The sequence below is a fragment of the Sander lucioperca genome, chromosome 7 (assembly GCF_008315115.2).
Source record: "Sander lucioperca isolate FBNREF2018 chromosome 7, SLUC_FBN_1.2, whole genome shotgun sequence".
Lineage (NCBI taxonomy): Eukaryota > Metazoa > Chordata > Actinopteri > Perciformes > Percidae > Sander > Sander lucioperca.
The window spans coordinates 20,196,308-20,218,076 of record NC_050179.1 but is presented as its reverse complement, the minus strand read 5'-3'; the positions used below and the strand labels follow the sequence as shown (position 1 = coordinate 20,218,076).

The window sequence follows — 21,769 nt, the reverse complement described above, 5'->3', positions numbered from 1 at the left end:
TTGTATCAAATATGGTTTATGGTATATTAATATATATATGTATGGTATATTATTATATCTTATCTAGGTTGGTATATTCCTATCTATATTATATATATATATTTATCATATGTATGTCTATTAATATAAATATATCTATATCTAGCTATATATATATCTTATCATATATAGTCTGTACTATTATAGATATCTATCTGTGTAGTATATTAATATATCATATATATGTATTAATCTATCTATAATATCTCTGTGGTATATTAATCTATATCTATATGTCTGTCTGAGATATGTTTGTATGTTATTCATAATATTGATATATATAGCTGTATATTATTTTTTATTCTTCTTCTGTCATTATTATATACTCTATATTGTATGTAATCTAATATATCTTATTATATTATATCTGTATATAAGATTATATATATCTATGTGATGTCTATTACATCTATATATATAGATATACTATATCTTTATCTATGTATGTCATATTCTTATATATATAGGGGTATGTCTATTAATATCATATATATGTTGTGTCTATTAATAATATATATAATATATATCTATATATATCTATATCTATATAATAGATATGTTGTATATATGATTTATATATTGTATGTGTATTAAGATCTAGATATCGAATCTATATCTATTTCTCTCTGTCTATACATTCCTAATATATATCTTTTCTCTTCTGTCTGTCTATCCTCCTATATATCTCTATATCTATCTCATTCTCTGTGTCGTAGATTCATATAGATATAGGTGTGATATATTCCCTCTATATATATATAATCTCTCTATATCTATCTATATATATGTCTGTATATTTCTTATCAATATATGGGTATGTATCGTCAGATATCTATCGCTCTATCTCGCTCTCTTATCTATGTGTGTATATATTATATCTCTCTAATCTTATATCGCGATGTATGTATATTTATACTCTATCTCATGGGTGTATGTATTACTATATATATATCTCTCTTATATATCTCTCATACGATATCTATAGCTCTCTCTATGTGTTTAATGTGTTATTAATATATCTTATATATATCTCTCAGTATGTCTATTATATTTATCTATAGGTGGGTTAATCATATATTATATTATATATATATAGGCTTATAGGTCTGTATATTATTATATATATACTACTCTATATATCCTTTCTCTATGTATGTAATTAAGAATCTCTATCTGTGTATGTATATCCTCTCTCCTATCATCTGTTATTAATATCTCTCTATAGATGTGCGTTCTAGGTCATCTACTTATCTGTATATTCCTAATCGCTATATCTTCTCTGTGTGTATATTAATCTCTATGATATCTGTCTATTAATATCTCTATATATCTGGTGTGTCTTATTAATATTCATATGTCGGTTATGTTGTATATTCAAATCTATTGAGATATAGATGTCGGTTATATTACCTTTTTCTAGATCTGTTGTCTATATTCTCTCTCCTCGGATGTAATTCATCATCTCTCTATATCTTCTCTTATCTGGTATATATATATTATCTATATGATATCTGTTATGTCTATTCCAATATATTCGATATATCTCTATACTATCTATATCTTTATCTAGGTATGTTATTCTTATATATCTCTGTGTATGTATATTAACTATATATCTATGTGTGTCTATTAATATATATATATCTTATAACTACTCTCTCTATCTATACTATCTATATGGTTGTACTATTCATCGTCTATATATATTATAAATATATCTATGTATGTATATTATTCTGCTCTATCTGTCCTGTTGTATGCATATACTATATCTCTATATATATCTTTATAATATGTCATAGTGAATCTCGATCATATATCATATCTTTCTCTAATGTTCTGTCTATATATATCTATATATATATATATATATATATCATATGTTCTGTCTATTCATTACTCTCTCTCTGGTCATACTATTCCTCTCTCTCTGTCTGTACTAGTAAGCATCTATCTCTCTATCTCGATCTCTATCTACGTCTGTCGTGTCAGTAACTATCTCTCTCTATCGTGTGTGTCTATTCCTTCTCTCTCTCTCTCTATCTCTCTCTCTCATCTCTCTCTGTCTGTCTATTCTTCTCTCTCTGTGTCTGTCTATTCCTCTCTCTCTCTCTCTGTGTATATTCATCTCTCTCTCTCTCTCTCTCTCTTCTCTCTCCTCTCTCTGTGTCTATTCTCTCTCTCTCTCTCTCTCTCTCTCTCTCTCTCTCTGTCTGTCTATTCTCTTCTACTCTTGTCTGTGTATTCCTCTCTCTCTATCTCTCTCTCTCTCTTTCTCTCTGTCTGTCTATTCCTCTCTCTCTCTCTCTCTCTTTCTCTCTGTCGTCTCTTCATCTCTACTCGCTCTCTCTCTCTCTCTCTCTCTGTCTATTCCTCGTTCTCTCTCTGTCTGTCTAGTTCTTATATTCATTCGGTACATTTTTGGCTCTCTGTAACTTCTGCATACGTTCAGCTATTAAAACCATTTAACTTTTAAAATGTTCAGCTCTTTCAGCTAATTATGGGACTTCTTCAACTTTTTTCTACTATTATACTTTTGCATACGTTCAGCTATTAAAACCATTCAACTTTTAAAATGTTCAGCTCTTTCAGCTAATCATGGGACTTCTTCAACTTTTTTTCTACTATTATACTTTTTAAAATATTAAGCTTTTAACACCTTTTTAAAAACATTTAAGTCAATGAGAGCATGCTTCAAATCCTTCAAATCCCACTGAGGTACATCAATCAATGTTTCCCTGAGGTAAACACTTTACCCATACTCACCTCAAGATGTGTTACCACTGACATATATAGTAATTGAAAGTTACTTCTTTTTCTCTTTTTTCCTCTCCTTTATTTTTCCTCTCTTTTTCCTCTCTCTCTTTTGCTTGTTTGTTCTAGCAATGGATATGGTGATAATAGTCTTCTTAGTCAATTCATTGAAACATCCACTTTTGACAGTATTACGGTTTAGCTTCCAGCTTTTCTAAAATGTATTTTAGCTCTTAACTTATGTGCAGATCAACTTCCAACTTACAAGTTTTTCAGCAGTTTAGAACAAACAATTTGTTCCATATTTCTGCATTTTCATCAATGTTTCTCACAGCATTTGTAAGTTTTCCATACTGATTCATAATTTCAGATAAAATATTATATAACATGTAAATTACTTTATACATTAGTGGTGTTATTCAACTTTTTAATGAAATTCATACTCATTCTACCAATTTCCACTTTTTCAACTATTCTCACTACTTCACCTTCTTCTTACTGATTTAAGCTATTCAACTAGTTTAGCTTTAGCAATTCAGCTATTCAGCATTCCCACGCATTTTCCGCAGGAAATGCATTTTCTAGTTCCAGTTAGCGACTGAATGCACCCAGTCAGCTCTACATTTGACATACTTTCTTAGATCTTAAAATCTAGCCTGCAACCTGAGACACCATATGGCTACATGACATCTCAGGTCATATATTAAACAGACTGCATAGCTTCTCTCAATATCTAGAACTGTCTTGGGCAGACAGAGAGTAAGTGAGAGCTGAGGGCAGAGTATCACGAAGATAGAGAGATGGTGTTTGACTCAGATAAATTGCTCCATCAAAGAGGACTGACAATGAAATCCCATTTCAAAGATCAAGAGTCAGTTCATTCCACCTCAGCAGGAGCTGTGTTTCCATCAGTACAGCTTGATTACAAATCCACTCCAACTGCAATGTGAGAAACAGACAAAGGAAAATAGCAACAGACCTATGCCTCAAAGTGACATCATCAAAGAATGTAATGATGAATTAGGATTTGATGAGAATGCCATTTGCGGGAGGAGAGGAGCAGAAGTAAAAGTCTTACTGGCAATCCAGCACACATAACAGTTTAGATGTTTTGTGCCATCTGTCTTCGGCCTGCTTAGAGCAGGTCAACAGTGCACTATGTACTTTAATTTGTCAAGGCATACCCACACAGATTACAAATAAGTATTGGAAGAAAATGCTAATAATGACTCAAAGAAAACACGGTGACCTCTGATGTGAATTAGAAAGAGCCGCCATCTGCCATGGGGTGGGGGGGGGCATGTTTGGGCTCTGCACATCCCAGATGAGTTTACTTTGGGGAAAAGCTCCTATGGATTTCCCACTCTTACCAAGTTGTCAGCACCTAATGGGTAGACCAAAAATATGAGAGTAGCCATTGTGATTGGCTTTTTACCAGCCTCTACCATTCCTGCTATTAATAATAAAAGATTGGCTGATAGTATATGTTTCCACATTCACTTCTTTGTTTCTGTGTTCAACCGTGATGCCCCTGCAGCCCCAAAAATAACAATAAAAAGTTTGCTGCTACTCCCTTAGCGAACTTGCGCATGGCATGGTAAACTTTGTGATACTTTAATTATAAAAATGAAACGTGGTTCATGATTCTTTTTTTATAAACCAAAGAAAAGCTGGTAAAGCATATGCAGCGAGTTTTAAAAGTGAGGCTGTCGCATAGTTAATAGTTTAATGATACTGTAGCAGCTGTCGGTCTCTGACTTATTGACACTACTTGAGAGTGGCAGCCTCCAAGTGATGTCAGTCAAACCTCATGTACAACAGGGAGATGACATCAGTGATTAGGTAATAGCCAGTTAGATTCTCCATTGGTTACGGTGGATTGGACTACATTTACCAAGGGACCCGGCCTGCAGCTTTCTCACACTGCTAACACATGCCCTGTATGTGTTCGGGTACATCCACACTAAAACATGAACAATATACTGCATACAAGCAAACACATGATGCACATTAATACACTGCAGACAGAAGGCACACACAAGCCGAGCTCCATCACCCTGACACACATTTATATTCCACCCTGACATCTCTGGTAACTGGACACCTGCTCTCTCCTGCTCTGACTGACAGGCAGCAGCAGAGAGTCCAGATCCAGGGCCAGCTTTTCCTAATTGGATTTGTGAGGCATCCTGCCGCAGGCATCTAATAGCCTCTTGTAAGCCGCCCCGGGCCTGTTGTGGACCACTTCCTCCCCAAGCTGAGAATAAGGGACCTCCTGAAATGCATTTTTGGCTGCACACCCTGATTCCTCAGAGCTAGTAGGCACTTGTAGATTTTGAGGGGTTTTGACAACAATGTCGGAACAAACAGAACATATGGTAGAAAAAGGGAAAAAGAGGTACAAGGTTGTAGCGTCAGGAAGGATAGCCACAAACAGTAAAATGACCTTTGGTCGTTAACTGATTTAATTTAATTTAAGCAGCATGCATCGGGTCTTACACTGCACCTGCATCACGACAAACCACTAGAGGGCTGTGAAGGGCAGGCGATCTAGATCTTTGGACTTTTACTATGAATTAGTATTTTAAATCTGAGTAGTTTTAAGTCCTTGGAGGTAGGTACAAGTTAAGTTTGAAGACTTTAAGAGCTGCAAGTTCAGAAGAAGTCCTTTGTGTGTCTGAACACACAGTAGTGTTATTATAATTGGATATTTTCCTTTCAAATCTCTTTTAATAATGTGTTTTACAGCAAGTACAGTGAGCTGCAGTGAGGCAAGTATTATTGTTCTCCCAAACATTTCAAACAAGAGGAAAAAAATGAAATGTTTTGTTTTATTGCAGTCATGATTTTCTTCTGTGAGTCATTGGCCTAATAACTGAATCCACTGCTGCTGACTTTGATTTGAATTTTAATGTCGTAGGATTTCAGCAGGTTTTTTTCTACTGAAGTCTTGTTGGGTCTCTGAAATTATAGAGTGGTCTGGACCTACTCTTTGTGGAAAGTGTCTTATGCTAGGATTTGACACTATAGATAAAATTGAATTGAATTTTACTGATGTAAATTAATAAAACACTACATATAAGGCTCCACCGACAATATGTGTGCAGTATTCAGAGGAACAGCATATGTTCATCCTTAATTCATGAAGTCTGCCTTTACCACAGTCTGACAGGAAAGTCTTGTGTTAAATTACCTCTGAAGAAATACAAATTGGCCTAAGAATATTACACTGAGTCAGGGAGAGAGCTTATGAGAAATAACTGTCCTTCCAGAAAAAAAGAAGATGGACTGGTGGTGATCTGGTCTATCCATTCCAGAAGAGAAAAAGAAGTAGGACATCAGTGTTGAGTGATTAGAATAACAACAGTGGGCAGACAAGTGTAGATCTCTGCTGTGGAACATACGTGACAGCCAACTCCATTTTTCAGGCGCCTTCCGCCAAAACGTTTGATCTAGCTCTATTTCTTCATTTCAACAACGTGTGTGTGTGTGTGTGTGTGTGTGTGTGTGTGTGTGTGTGTGTGTGTGTGTGTGTGTGTGTGTGTGTGTGTGTGTGTGTGTGTGTGTGTGTGTGTGAGAGCCCTGTCCTCCCCCACGTGAGGTAGTGCGGGAAGTAGAGAGGAAGGGGAGGGAAGCTCTTATATTAATGGCTGCGGTTAACCTGAAAGGGTCAAACCCATTGGAGCTGTTGATGGATTTGGTCTGTAGGAGCTTTCTCTCTCTCTGTATCATACACACAAACACACACATACATATGTGTGCAGGCCTGGTTGCATGACCATCAGTCTCCGGTTGTGGAGTCACAGGGTGATGATCACTGCCGTGCAGAGAGATGAAGATGACGGGGAGGAGAGGGCAGCAGGGACGAAGAGATGGTGGGAAAAGACATGATGAATACAAAAAGAGCATGTTGGAGTTTTAGTTAAAGGCATGTTTATCAGAGGCTAGTCTCGCAATGCCGGACCTATCCTCCACAGCGCTGTGAAGTAAGGTCTGGCTACACAACAGATACATTCTAGGATAGGAGAGAGAAAAAAACGCTCTGGGTTGTTCGCATTTCTTTAAAACAAACAGAATCGTCTTGGGTGGCACTAAGCTCTGGATGCAGCGACAGTGGCTCTGCAAAATAATCTTGGGAAGGAACTTGTTTTGGTGGAAGATTTGCACCCTACAGAAGAAAAAGCCACATACAATATTTAATGAAGTTAACTGTTCACACATTACAGTAATGTGAGCTATTTAAATTAGCTGGATACATGGTTAAAGGTTGCTTTTGCTCTTACCAGTCAGTCCCTCCAGAAAAACGCGATTATGCAATCGCATAAGTCAACGCATAATCAGCCAAAGTCCACATATTTATGTGGGGGCTGCATTTTTTCAAATACGCCACACTTTCGCCACATAAATTGCCGATTTCCGTGCAAAATATGCAGGGCTTGCATGATTTCATAATCCCCGCATTTTCATTGCAAAAAAGTCACATATATCTTAGCAGAAAGTTGAAAAATTCACACAAGAGCAGCCATTTTCCCCTGTTGCCATGGGAACGTTATGAAGTGACGTAATTACGCGACGTGAACATCATCGAAAAGCTGCAAACCCCGCGATGAAGCCATGATGAAACCGCAATTTTTGCAAGTTCCCGCAATTTTTGCAAGTTCCCGCAATTTTTGCAAGTTCCCGTAATTTCATCGCATAAAATTGCATAAATATCCCGCATATTCCATCACATTTTTTTAAGAAAACGTGCCGCATAATCAAGGATTTTTGCCCGCAACAATCACAAAAAAACTCTGCATTTTTCTGGAAGGACTGACCAGTGTATCGTCGTGTGTGGGCTACCTCGTTCATAGCAATCCCCACCAATCAGTCCCAAAATGTCCCAGTTAGATAGTAAATGCTGTAAACATATTCTTATACCGAAAGAACAAAGTAGCCCTGCCTTATTGCTTGATTCAACTTTTCTTCAAAACTTGCCATTTTCAGCGTGTAACCAAAGAGGTTATAAGAAGGTGTAACGTTACAGTAGCTTGCTAGCTTGGAGGGTGTTTTTGTTGTGAAGGGGCAAAGCTTGTCAGGCTTTTCTTGGCAATGTAGAAAAAGGAAAGGTGGCAGTAGCTCAGTCAGCAGGGAGTTGGGTTGGGAACCGGAGGGTTGCTGGTTCAAGTCCCCATACAGACCAAAGTGTGGTGGACTGGTAGCTGGAGAGGTGCTAGTTCAAGGCACTGAACCCCAACTGCTCGGGCGACATCTCTCCATTAGTGCATGTATAGGTACTGAGCGTGTGTGTAATTCAGGCCTGTGTGTAACAACAACACAGTGAAAACATTGTAATTTCCCTTTATATTAATAATTTAATTTATTTAATAATAAAGTAAAAATTATTATAATTACATTCGTTGATCTAGACTAAAGGCCCGGACACGCAGACTGATCAGTTGGGCTGATCAGTCTCCCAAATTGGTCAAAAAAGTGCCTCGGAACACACCATAACAGCAGGCGGCGCTAATTTGTATTGTCACCCAAAAATGAAAACCAGCAGCTGATTGGACGAACACGTCATGTGGGTCTTATTTCTCCGGAAATTCAAAGACAGACTGTCATGGCGGCTTGTTCAGAATATGATCTCATATTGTACTAAAATAGTTCACCGAAACGTGTTTCTGAAAACATTTTAAGCGAGAAATAGGCCATGCAGTTACTGAGTCTGTCTTCATTTCAGATCAACAAAGGTCAGTTTAAAAGATTTTCGTCAGATTTTGAGAGACTCTAGTCACGCTCATTCCGCTCCCCGTTTCTGGGTTAGCACTCTACCAATCAGATGGGTCATTTGAGTCCGACTGCCGGCAGTGCCCGCCCCGCCGATTATACATGTCAAATCAGCCAAAATGAAGGACGACGGCCCCTCGGACGGACGACAGCACGGAACACACCGAACAGACTCGAGTCACTGACCTCGCCAGACTGTCCAACGGCCGATTATCGGCTCTGTGTGTCCGGGCCTTTAGGCATACCTGACAAGCAAACTTGTGTGTACAGCAAAGGCCTAAGGCCTACCAAATCTCTTATCAGGGTGAATGGTTGGGTGAAGAAATGATCAGACTTCAAAACCAGAGACCATGGTTTGCATTCTGTCTCCTACCAACAGTTAACACTGGTTCCCTATAACCATGACCGTGATCTTAGTGGTAGTAGTAGTAGTAGTAAAAAAATGTTAATTTTGTTTCTATTTGGACCAGAGTTCCTTTTTCTTTCCAGCTCACCAACTTGAAACACTCACTGAGGTTTACCTCATCCAGTGACATGATTTCTTCCTCCCCCGCCTCTGATTAGTCTGGATCAACGGAAGCTAAGTGACAACTGCTAACAAAAAATGGAAAGACGAGAAGTTTATTCTCACCTTCTGCGTAAATAGATATGAAATTTAACAGAACTATGCAACATATTATAATATAATGACGATGCAGTGAATACACACTTTGTCTGTGTTAAATGAGACCAAGAGACATGTCACTGCAACATCTGGGGGAAAATCCAACACTGTTTCCATGGACACTTCAGCATCAAAGCCTCCATGATATGATGCGTGCAGATAACACACTTGGGTTTGTATCAACTAGGAAGTACCCCAAGGAAACAAACTTGTTTCCAAACCGAACCATCTGACACAAGTTAAAGTCCTAATTGATTCAAGCCTACCGTTCCTATAGACAGGGTTTCCCTGAGATGCTATCCGCCGACGACTGTGATCTCAGAGCAAAACAAAAGAATGATGTCAGTAAGGAAAAAGAAGAAGATATGCTCCCAATTACATGACACGAGATAGATAAAAGAACAAGTGCTGCATGTTTAAGGAGAAACATGTAGTGCTGGGACCTCATGGAAATGGCTACTATTGATAAATGAAGGGATTAACTGTGTTTAATGAGCTGACATGACTGTTTCCAGACTACAAAGGTGAGGCCTGATTTTGGATGGAGTTTTAAAAGGATAAGGTCGGTTATACTATATATTTTTTCTTGTTCTCAACCAGTCCCATGTAAAGACCAAGTCGAACAATGAATTTATCTTACTAGCAAGTATTGGGTATGCATCTAAAGCCTGATATATCTTATTAATCTGTGCCTTGGAGCTTCACTGTTGGTCCATGTCCAAAACCCAATACAAACACATGAAATGATCCACACCGTTATAATACTTATTAGTAAGATGCGTTCATTGTTTCTTTTGGATTCTAAGGAGATTTTGCTGACGATAAGAAAAATGAGAATCTTACCAGACGAATCCTTTAAACCAGAGATCTTCAACAGAGGGTCAGGGACCCCTAGGGGGTCCTCAGAGTCACTGCAGGGGGGGGCCCTCCAAATTATTGCTAATTTTTGAAAGTTTTTTTCAAATTAAAATGTCTTAACATGAATCCAACATATTATTAGCAAATGTAAATCCCCACTGATGATAGGCTTCCTAACCTATGGGTAAAGGTAGTCACTAAGATAGCCACATCCTAAGGATTCTCTGTACCACATGTATGTGTAACATTAAAATATTATTTATAAAATCACACCCACAATTATTATTTTAATAGCTTAGTATTCTATGCACTAAAAAGGTATACAAATGCTTTAGGCCGCCCACACATTATTGTAGGACCGGTTTAATATGCAACTTCATTTTATACAATATTAGTAGTAGGGGGTCTCTGCTCCGTCTCTCTTTCAGTTAAGGGGTCCTTGGTTTAAAAAACATTGAAGACCCCTGCTTTAAACACTGTAATATTTCCTTTAAAAAGTGCAACCATGCTGGAATCAAGTGACATTCATTTATTATACTTCCAGCAGATACATTTACAACACAAACAACAATTTTAAAACCTGCCTCCTCTGCCAGATGACAGAGATTACAGAGCTTTGCTGCAAAGCACACAGACACGTCAGTACGTCAAGTTAGTTTGTCTCCGCGCTGCTCGTCTTCAGTCCTGCGCTGGAACAAGGGAGGAAGACGAAAGGCGGAGGTAAAGAAAGCTTTTTTTCACAGTGCTTAGAAAATGCTGTAGTGGTTTGGGACCCCTCCCGCTCGGTCCACATGTGCCCGCACTGGGATCAAATCCCACTGGAGCCTGGAGTTTTTCTGCTTGCTTCCCCTCCCTCTCACACTTCTTTCTGTCTTAATAAAAGAGGAAACACTGACGACTCCTCGACCCCCATTAAAAAACAACAACAATGAAAGCTTATTCACATCACAGCTCTCAACACCCAGCTCACAGATCACGAGGGTGAATCAGCCGTCTGGTCTGACCAGAAAGGACTGCAGGCTTTAAAACAATGCACTGGACATTACCCTGATCATCTGAATGATAAGAATGTATTGTTTAGTTAAGCTACATGAAGGTCTAGACCATCTCCTCCCTTATGTATCTATGTATGTACGTATTTTAATGACAGTATCAGTCTGCCCATGCCTCAGACCAGAGACACAGCTGATGTCACACAACATTATGGCTATTTCATTTTTTTGTTTGTTACAAGCTTGAGCTTACTGACTTGCAGATTTTGGAATATGCAGAGAACCACAAATCTTGATTCATTTTCCATTTACGCACTTTATCCAGACCCTATTTTCTTGACTCAGTAGATAAAATGTTGGTCAGAGATGCAGAACTAAATAGCATGGCAGTATGGTATAGCTCTATGGCTGATTTTCATTGACAAAAAAAAATAGTGACATTTAGTCTGTAGATGAGAAAAGAAATGTTGTTAGATCTGTACTGTGAGTGACAAACAGCTTGTTGTGAATATGATTTCAGACTCTTTGGGCAATTCTTACACTTGGTACAAACAGCAAATTAAAAAAAATTAAAATAAATCCCATACATGATCCAATCTTTCCAGACACGCACAGGAACCCTGATTACATGGCCCACGAGATGTTGGCCGTGTGCTCCTTGGCCTTCATTCGCAGCACGGCTATGCTGGACGAACGCCTCTCAAACTCGGGCTTGGTCTCGAAGGCGTGGTGACCGTTGGTGGCCGGCGTGAGGAGGGAATCTGCACTGAAGAAGTTGTTGAGGGAGACATGGCCGAACTGGTTCTGCTGATTGGGGAAGCCCATGTAGCCGTGCTCGGCGGCACCGGCAGCCGAGCGAGGGGAGTGCGAGTAGGAGGTGACGCAGGGGGGGGAGCCTCGGGGCAGCATGCAGGAGGAAACCACAGAGCCACCGGGAGCAGGGCTCGGCCACAGGTTGTTGGGAATCTGTTGGGTGAAAGAAGGTTTTAGATACTGGGGAGAAAGCCTGTAATGTCATGATTTCATCCATTGGGGCACATACTATATAATTTAAAATTAGTTTTAATAGATTGATAATTTGGCATATACAAAGATTTCAACTAATCTTTTTTTCTGGAGTCGCATGTATAGATAGATTCAAACTTCACACATATATGTAGAGTATAAACACTTCACGTAATAACACCTGAATCATTCTATTTGCTGATGAAGGCCATGAAATGTGATTGAAAGCTCAGAAAAAGATAGTAAGTGTACCTTTTAATTTGAGATTATTTGTCACACAGTACAGATGCAGTTTATAGGAACGTTTAAGTCTTGCATACTGCCTAAAAATAAAAAACAGAAATTTTGGAAGTAAATCCCTACAGAAATCTACAGATCTTAAAAAAGAAAATAATGCTATGGTGTAGTTGGAGTTTGGTCAATGATGGTCTGTGCATGCAGTGCAGCTGTTAAAGTAATATTATGTTACATGTTTAAATATGTGGGAAAAGATATTCTAACATCAGCTGAAAACAACTGTTAAAGGTTGTTTCACCCATATTACAAAGAAATATTTTCTCATTTTAACTTTCATTTGAAGTGTTGGGCATGCAGTAAGTTTTGGTTTATTTGCCAACGTTTTAAGATATCTGTCTGTATATAAACTGCACAGTAGTCACTGGAACTACTTTCTACAGAGGAAGTAGCCCCTGTGAAAACTGTTGACAGCAATGTGTGTGGATTATCCAGATTAACACAGGCACCTGAACTGTTTGATGTTACTAAATGTGATTTTGAGCATAAAGAACTCCTTTGTATTGGGGTGGAGACAGAAAAATCAGAAACAGACATCTCAAAATAACAACACAATGGATAAATAAAGCCAAAACTATACCTTCTGTCAAGATAACACAAGCCGTAAGTGAGAAAATATGTTCTGGGGGGGAGGGGGATAAAGTGACCCTTTAAGGGTCAATGTCTCAAACGTTGTCTGAAATGATTCCAAAGACAAGTAGACTATTAGTCTCATGACTTTGGAGGAGTTGAGTCACGCAGCCTTAATTGGCATTTTATTAGATGATCAGAGAGCAAACAAGCCAGAGAGAACAGAGAGGACAGAAAGACAGATATAGTCCCATCTGGTCAACATACAGTAAACACCTCATGACCGATTTTTAAGTCAGGAGTTCCAGTCTGCAGAAACAGTGTGTCCGTCTTTAACATAAAAGGCTGACGGAACTGACAGGTCAATCCAATTCAGATGACTTAATTCACTCTGAGGCAGTTCATTCCGTTTCATTTGCCAAGATTTCAATCAAACTGAGAAGACACACCAGTGTAAGTGAGTAGCATGTGAATAGCATGCAAATTAATGTGTTCCTTAATTGTATCAGGTTAAAATGGCTCACTGAAATGTGCCACTGTAGCTTTCTTCCCCACAACATAAATCCAACGTAAAATAAAACATATCAATACCCTTTTTAAACAGACAAATTAGTTGAATCAATTTCAGCATCTTCAGTAAACTGCAAAACTGAACCAACTGGCTGCTCAGCAAAGGACAACACCTATTGCCAAAGTACAGCTTACATTTAAACAAATACCACAAACCAACAGAAGAGCATGTGATGCAGACAAAAATCCACTTTAACACTTAAGTAAACTTCTTTTGTAGCACGAAACGTGCAGCTCTGGAGAATCAGCCTTGCCAACGTGTTCCTGACGACATGTGCCATCGATAAGCAGGACCTCAGTCTTTGCCCAAAAAAAACAACAATATTGGCCAAAACCTCATAGTCAACAAAATGAAACAATACTCTTCAAACCTCACAAGCATGCAATCCATGTCCACTGGGTTTAGGGAGACAAAGACACCCACTGCCAGCACATGTACGGTCCATTTAATGACACTAATCTGGATCAGCTGTAAGAAAGGGTATGGCTGGCTGGTATCCAGGGTATCTATCAGAAACATGTGTGAGAAAATATGAGGCAGTGCAACAGATTTCTGACCTGGTCTTGAGCCTGGGCATAGAAGAGCTGGGACATTATTTTTTTTTTTTTTACAATTCTACCTCTTTGAATTGAACACATCAGCTACTTTCTGTAAGATGAATATGTTACCACACACCCCTCTGTGGAGCTGCCGCCTGCATACCTCCATCTGAAAAACCCAAACGGCTCTACTCTACAACACTTGGAGGCCCAATCTAAGTTTCTGATAAAGAATAGCTACCAAATGGACAGAGTGACATTCTGCGTCTCCTCTCACCTCATCTTGTACCTGACCTTTGTCCAAGCAGCAAGATAAATGTGCAGCTAACATGAAATGTGATATAAGGCCATTCATTCAGCCATGGCACATCAGCAGAGGCTCTAATCAGTGTTCAGCTTCTTATCTGAAGATGGCTTTCATAATTAGTGATTGATAGAGCAGCAACTGATTCATGCAGATAAAAAGCATTTGTTTGTTGTGACTTAAATAAATTAAGTAGCCTATTTTAGAGGAGAGGGCTTAGAGAGAAAAGGAATGCAGAGTGTTACGCATTTACTCAAGTACTATACTTAAGTACAAATGTTGAGGTCCTTATCTTTTCTTTTCATGCCACTTTCTACTTCTACTCCGCTACATTTCAAAGAACAATTTTGTACTTTTTACTCCACAACTTCAATCTGACAGCTTTAGTTACTAGTTACTTTGCAAATTAAATTTTTACAATACAAAACTTATTTATAAAATATGGTGTTTTATTATAAATTAAACTAGCCAACAATATAACAACAGACAAGTCCAGCTGAAATTGTTAAGACCATAAAACACATAACTGTTTGGATCGTTTCCAGTTTCTAAAATGTGAGGATTTTTCTGCATTGGGTACTTTTAATTCTTTAAGTACATTTTCCTGATGATACGCCTACGTACTTTTAGGCTTACTACTACTTAAGTAACATTTTCAATGCAGGACTTTTAAGTGTAACAGAGTACTTTTACTTGAGTAAAGGATCTGAATACAATCTTCCACCACGGCTACATAGCGTACTGTACAGTGACAAAGATGACATTACCCATCAGAAGTTCATTTAACATCGACAGTAAAAACATTAACTGTTAGAAAAAAAACGTCGGAGCCAACTCGCCTGTGTGTAGTTGTCGGTCCTCGGTAACACTGATAAATCGTAGGTGGCTGCAAAGTGAGTTTTGGCTTGTTGGATCTGCCCGTAGCGCTCTCTTTTCCTCCATTTTGCTCTTCTATTCTGAAACCACACCTACAGTAGAAAATATAGGACGTCAAATAAAATGAGACAAAACAAAAGCAATTCAAATAAATGTGACTTCTTTATTTAAAAAAAAAAAAAAAAAAAAAAAAGCAGGTGGCACTTGTTTAGAAAATGAATCCATCCAAATTCTGGCAGAATAATATGTTAAAAAAAAATAATAATAATAAAAAGCTGCAGCCTGAAGTTCAAATAAATCCTTCTGCACTGGTAAAGTTAGTTTTAAAAAAAAAAAGCGTAAAGTGTGTATTTAATCAAGACATTTGTTAGAATAACTAAATGGATTTTTTTTCGTGGTGTATTTATGATCTACATTCGTGGATTTGGAATTTTACGCATGGCGGCGTTTTGCTCCATTTCTTCTTTCTTTAATTTGTAGTTTCTTTTCTCCGTTAATAAAATAAGAGTCTGGTGATAAACTGTACCTGCACTCTGGCCTCTGTTAATTCCGTCCTCATGGCCAGCTGTTCCCTCACATAAACATCTGGATAGTGAGTTTTCTGAAAGACTTTCTCCAGCTCCTCCAGCTGCGCGCTGGTAAAAGTCGTCCGGTGTCTCCTCTTCTTGCTGCTGGACACGTTACTGTCGCACTTGTCTCCCATGTCGTCCAAATCCGTTTTCTCCTGTCCGGTTGTCACCGGAGAAGCCCGCAGAGTGCAACAATTGTCCATCGACCTCCCGAGCTCCGAGTGCAAAGTGTCGTCGTCGGTTTTTGGCACACCGTAATTGGCTGTTGATAAAATAAATGACAATAAATCTTTATAGTAGGCATACATGCCATGACATTACCTTGTGACTGCAACTTGAAGCATTACAAATGAATATGGACAAATAATATGGTTAATAATCGAAGTGTGTCCTACTAAAACAATCTACGTGGGAGAAAATGTAAAAAGATTTTCAAAATTTTAAAATGACTCAAGCCTACAAAAGAAACGCCGTACCTCAGAAACGTTTTGGACAAAAACATTGGATACATTGGATGTTAAATTTCCCTCGAGTTTTTTTTTTTTCCTTCTCTTCAACTCGCCCACAGATGCAGACAAAACTCCTGTAAAACTGCAGTGATGATGCACACAAAAAGTCAAAGTTACAAAACCAAGTGTTTACGTACCGTTTTGTTCTCCGCAGGGAGAGGAGCGGTGTTCGCCGCTCTGAAGCCCGAAGGCCTGCGCACATTTCGGGGAAGACTTGGTGAAGTACTGCGCGCTGTCCAGGCTCTCCATGACTTGGTCCATGTAGTAATCGCTGGCCTTAATCGTTTGGCTTTTCAACGCAAACTTATCCTCCATATACTCCATCATCTTAATCGAAATCCGCTCACTTTAATCAAATGTCACCATAAGAAAAAAAAAAAAAAAAAAAAAAAAAAAAAAAACTAATCGCCGTCGCGCACCGTTGAGCGGAGCGATTCCTTGTAAATGCAATAATTCGCCAATGGAGTTAATTTGCTCTGTCTTGAAGGCACTACGTCTTTATAGCCCCAAAGCGAATGGGATCCTTAAAGAGCTCCCCTCCTCTCTGAAACAGCATCCCAACTCCTCCCACGCCCTGAATCCAAACCAAACAGCAGTTAGAAGTGATTCTAGAGCCACACAACGACTCTGAGAGGAAACAATCAAAACTGACTTTCACTTACAACATGTTTAGACATCCACAATGAGGCAATCATTTATCTGCAGCTACAAATTCTGACTGCAAATGGGATTTAATCTGATTCTTTGGAAAACTCAAGGTCGCTGATCTCTGCTGTTCATTTTTATTTACTATAGGAATAGTGAACCGCAAAATGCTCTGAAAATGACTTTAAATATGCATGGGGGGGCAACATCACCTATTAACTTTATTTGATTATTATTCTATGACTTTTCTGTGAGGCAAACTGATTGGTAGCCTTATATTTCTAATAATAGGGCCCTGCCATATCTGTTAAACCTTTAATTTCAAGTCCATAAAGGCGTCACTAATTTACGAATCTGTATTAAAAAAAAAAAAAAAGCAAATACAATTTCATGTTTAATTAGTTGTTGTTTTTTTCGTTAGTTCAATAAAAGCAAGTGCAGCTTACAGAAAATGTGCGTTTGGCGCATACAAAAGAAAACACGGCTCCAAATCCATTTTTAAGAATACATTGCGCAATGTAGCCTATGCGTTATTAACACGTGCAGCATGCTTCCCATTTCGCAGTCTAAATTAAATTGGATATTAATTAAGGTTTCCTGACATTTTGACAAACGGGGACAAGGATATCATTTTCACATGTTCAGGCTTAAACTGAGATCTATAGTTGTTGTTCATGGCCAGAACGTCTTAAACTATTATTTTCATTCCGAGTTGCACCGAAGAATTAGTTTAAAAAAAAGTTCAGTTTTTTATTTTGACTCAGTTAGTGTGAATCTGATGACAACGATGTTCGATAGTTCGGCGCATGCATGGCCAAGAATTGCACTAAGTAAGTGTTCTCTAAATTCGTGTTTTGGGTTATATGTTTGCAAAATTATTTATAAGGTAGCCTAATGTCATGAGAATAAGATTTTTTTTTTTTTTCGACAAAAGCCTTTTTCTCAGTGAACAGTAACTACTGTGAGACAGTGGAAATATCCGAACTTTGGCGATTTATTCTCTGTGAAAATATAGCAAGAATTACATCAAATTAGAAATTAAATTTGACATTCACATATCTTGTAAATGAGGTATTGACTTTTTTCTTAAAGCCCAAACATCCTCCTCATGCAGAAAAGTTCCAGAGAGTTCCATTGAAGGCAGCAGCCCTCAGGAGCAGACACACAGGGCTCAACAGGGAGTTTTTTTTTTTTTTTGCAAAGAGGACACGAAGAGCAGCTCCTCTATTTCTTCTTATTGGAGGAATTATGTTACCACTAACCAAAGTCTATCTCCAAACCTCCACATCTCCATCCGGAGCCACACCACCTGTGATGCACACCATGCATAGCTTTGGTTCGCTCTGGGGTCAGTGGCAGTTACCTGCAGCTTCATGGTGCCACAGGAGAAAAAATAAAAATAAATAGAGGTGCTCTAAAGTAGCAGGGGGGTGTCTTATTGGGCTTCTAAGATGGCCTCGCACACTGGATCATGCTGAGGAGAAAATGTGAAAAGTTCATTGTGGTTTGGTAGGTCTTCGGCTGGAAATTCCTGCGACAATAGATGCTGCGCCGGCTTGTAAAGTTGGAGAGTTTGGTCACCTTTAGGCCGACTAATAAAGTGCTGCAGCCAATGTCATGTGAGCCACCTGGAAGGATCTTCACCTTCACTTTTAATCAAACCATGCACTGCTAGTTTGTCATTAACATTACATTCATGCATTCACTATGGTCAAAATATGATTCAATGAACTGAACTAATTATCATTCACTTCAGTCTTAATGTGACTGATGACAGTCCAACACAACCGAACCAGGGCCTCAGAGGCCAAAATGTGCCACTTCAGAAAGCAGAAACATGACATCATGATGCCCAAAGCCACCCTTGGGTCTAATTCAATCTATTGAAATGTCTTCAAATTTTGGCAAGCCACGAAACACAAAAAAAACTTTTGTGGAGCTTTTGAATGTCACTTGAGTCTGCAGAACATTTGGCTCATGGGGCTGAATATTCAAAAAGCTCATTCGTGCTTTAAAAGTTTGGTTCCATTTTGTTTGTTTGTCTTTTGTTTTTCCAGGAGTCAGGCATTCCTGAGCGCTGACAAAGCTCCCAGTCACTTGACTGTCCTCTGGGTTCATGTCGACATGTTATACAAGTCACCTATGACTGAAACCAGAAGTAACGCGGCAGCAACGTCGGTCAGACTAAATCTAGATGCTGTGATACAAGACTTCAGCTAATTTGAATAAAAATACAATAATCATAGGAGGATTTTTTTTCATATAACCTCTTTAACAGTTAAACAGCTTTGCAGAATTAATATCAACCGAGCACACAGCAGTAATCAATAAAGGCCAGGCAAGCACACACATCATATTTTAAATGACCACTAATATTAAAATGTTTTCTTAATGTTTTGCATTTTAAAATAAAGAAACGGATTTAGGCCGAAACAAAACATAGATAGAAAATAGCTAGAAACGTCCATGACAGCTTGGTTTTAGCTTTGCTTTTTTTCATTTTAATATTAATTTCATTTAAAAGTCGAAATAAGATTGATCAAGAGATGCACATAACAACACATAAAGTACCTATAACAGTAAAGGGTTAACAAAGAGTTAAAGTATCAACAATTACTGTTTTTTTTTTTGTTTTTGAATCCAGTAGCAATAAGAAATGCTATTTAGTATTTAAACACAAACTGGAAGAACTTCAGATACAATAGGCCCATAATCGCAACTCTCACTGTATTACATATATATATATATATATATATATATATATATATATATATATATATATATATATATATATATATATAATGCAATTATAACATATTAACGGACTATATTATAAAAACAAAATTGAAAGCATGGATTATCATTAAAAAAATTTAAAAAAAAAATACATATCCCAAAGACGTGTGTGTATATAAACATACATTTCATGATACAGTTCATTATGTTAATTCAGATTGGGTAAATGTTATAACATGTATAAATGATGTATGTATATGTCTGGAGATACATACTGTCTGCAAACACACGCATGCACATGTACACATGCATGACATTTTTTCCATAAATACCCTCTATGTATCTTTGTCAAAAATATCTTGACATCTTATAAATTTAAGTGATTCTATTGAACAAAAATATTAATTCTTTACAAACTTCTGTGAGAGTGACTGACCTGCACCATCTACGTGACGTTATAAGCCAGCAGTTGCTGTTCAGGGAATAAATTAGCTTTGACTTTTACCAGGGCCCAGCTCAAAATAGTTTCTGCTTGTGTGAGTTTATTCCCAATTTCTTTATAAGTTGGTTTCACATTTCCAGGAGAGCTTGCACATTCCTCAGAGTTAATATCCATTTCTTTACTTTGGCTAAAGAAGCAGGCTAATTGTGTCATGAGGCAGAAACAAATAAGGAAAGACTATCTCTTATGTCATTTTTTTCTTTATCGGTAAGTGTTCGTGGGATTTGGAGTTACTTTACATTTCGAAGTATTTTACAGTGCTCAGACTTAGTAAAGCCATGAATCACTGAAAAATGATATAACTATAATTTTCTGGATAGATTTCTGGATTTCTCTCCAATACAAATCACTGCATTGGTCTTATTATGATTTACTAGTCACTTGAATAATAAATATAACTACATTTTATTTGACCTTTTAATCAGACACATGTACTGTAGATTGTCTATGTCCTGCACTGTTTTAGTACTAGAGGCACATTCCTCATCACAATAGGCCTCAGTCCTTTTTTATATTTTACAATACAGCTAATCACTTTGCAAGCCACACTGTTGTATTTAAGTTATCTTTCAAGGCAGCAACTAGCTTCTAATTTATATAAAAAACAACCACTCCTGAAATTTTCTTGAGCTGTCTGTCTGCGTTAATTTTGTCAAAGTTACATCCTTTTTGTTCTACATAAAGTGCATTACCATGCAATGATGATATACTGTAACATTGACAAAAAAAGGTTTTAAGGGGAATGAATGTAAATTAATGGCTGCCTAGAATAAAATGTCCAAAAATATAAAACAGTACAGCATAAAATGGTCAGCAAAGATTTCCAAAATACAAAAATTGTAGCAAAAACCTGCAAGCACACAGTTATGGTCCTTTAATGCATTTGAAGAAAGCACTTTGAGGGATTTGAATGCAAAAACCTCTCTCTGCCAGACTCCCATCTGACAACATTTGCTGACTTGAGGTCAGGCTGGCAGAGCAGTCTGGGCTGACAGGGACATTCTTCGTTATATCTAAATGTGCGGTGGAGCACTCATTTCACCAGGCAATGGATTTGGGATGTCTAAGGTTTCATATAATTTACCCGTAACCCAAAAGTAAACACATCTAATGAAGACTGGTGGATGATGGTTTAACAATCTCATTTCAGAAGCAATAGTTGTAGAGAAGAACTCTGAAAGTCTGGGAAAATCTGAACTTGTGTCAAACAAAACTAGAGACAAGATATATACAGTACTTTTATATCACCTGTCTTTTCATGTTGATTGTGCAATTAAAATCTGAATTCTCCAGTAGTTGTGTAATGACATGATGTTTTTTGACAGAAACACCCCCTTGATGTCCCACAGAGAGCCTGATGAAGAATCAGTCTCCCCCTGGAAGAAGACAGTGCTCTTGGGTTTCACAACAATCCCCAAGTGGGCAGGACCGCCACATTTCTGGCATACGCCACTCTCCAAGACAAAAAATCCCCCATCAGCTCAAGTACAGTCAAAACACACCTTCCAGACATGTGCAAGTGAAAGACAGGAGAAAAATAAATAGACAGACATGCATTTCCTGCCAGGGAGCC

General features: G+C 37.9%; 1 protein-coding gene across 1 annotated transcript; it reads right to left on the bottom strand.

Moving 5' to 3' along the window:
- Positions 1-10,598: 10,598 nt before the first annotated feature.
- alx1 (ALX homeobox 1) lies at positions 10,599-16,764 on the bottom strand. Its single transcript, XM_031295320.2, has 4 exons — positions 16,451-16,764; positions 15,762-16,066; positions 15,199-15,327; positions 10,599-12,042 (listed from the first exon to the last, which is right to left on the bottom strand). Exons 1-4 carry the CDS (start codon positions 16,638-16,640, stop codon positions 11,701-11,703), a joined length of 966 nt encoding a protein of 321 aa, XP_031151180.1. The 5' UTR covers positions 16,641-16,764; the 3' UTR covers positions 10,599-11,700.
- Positions 16,765-21,769: the final 5,005 nt, after the last annotated feature.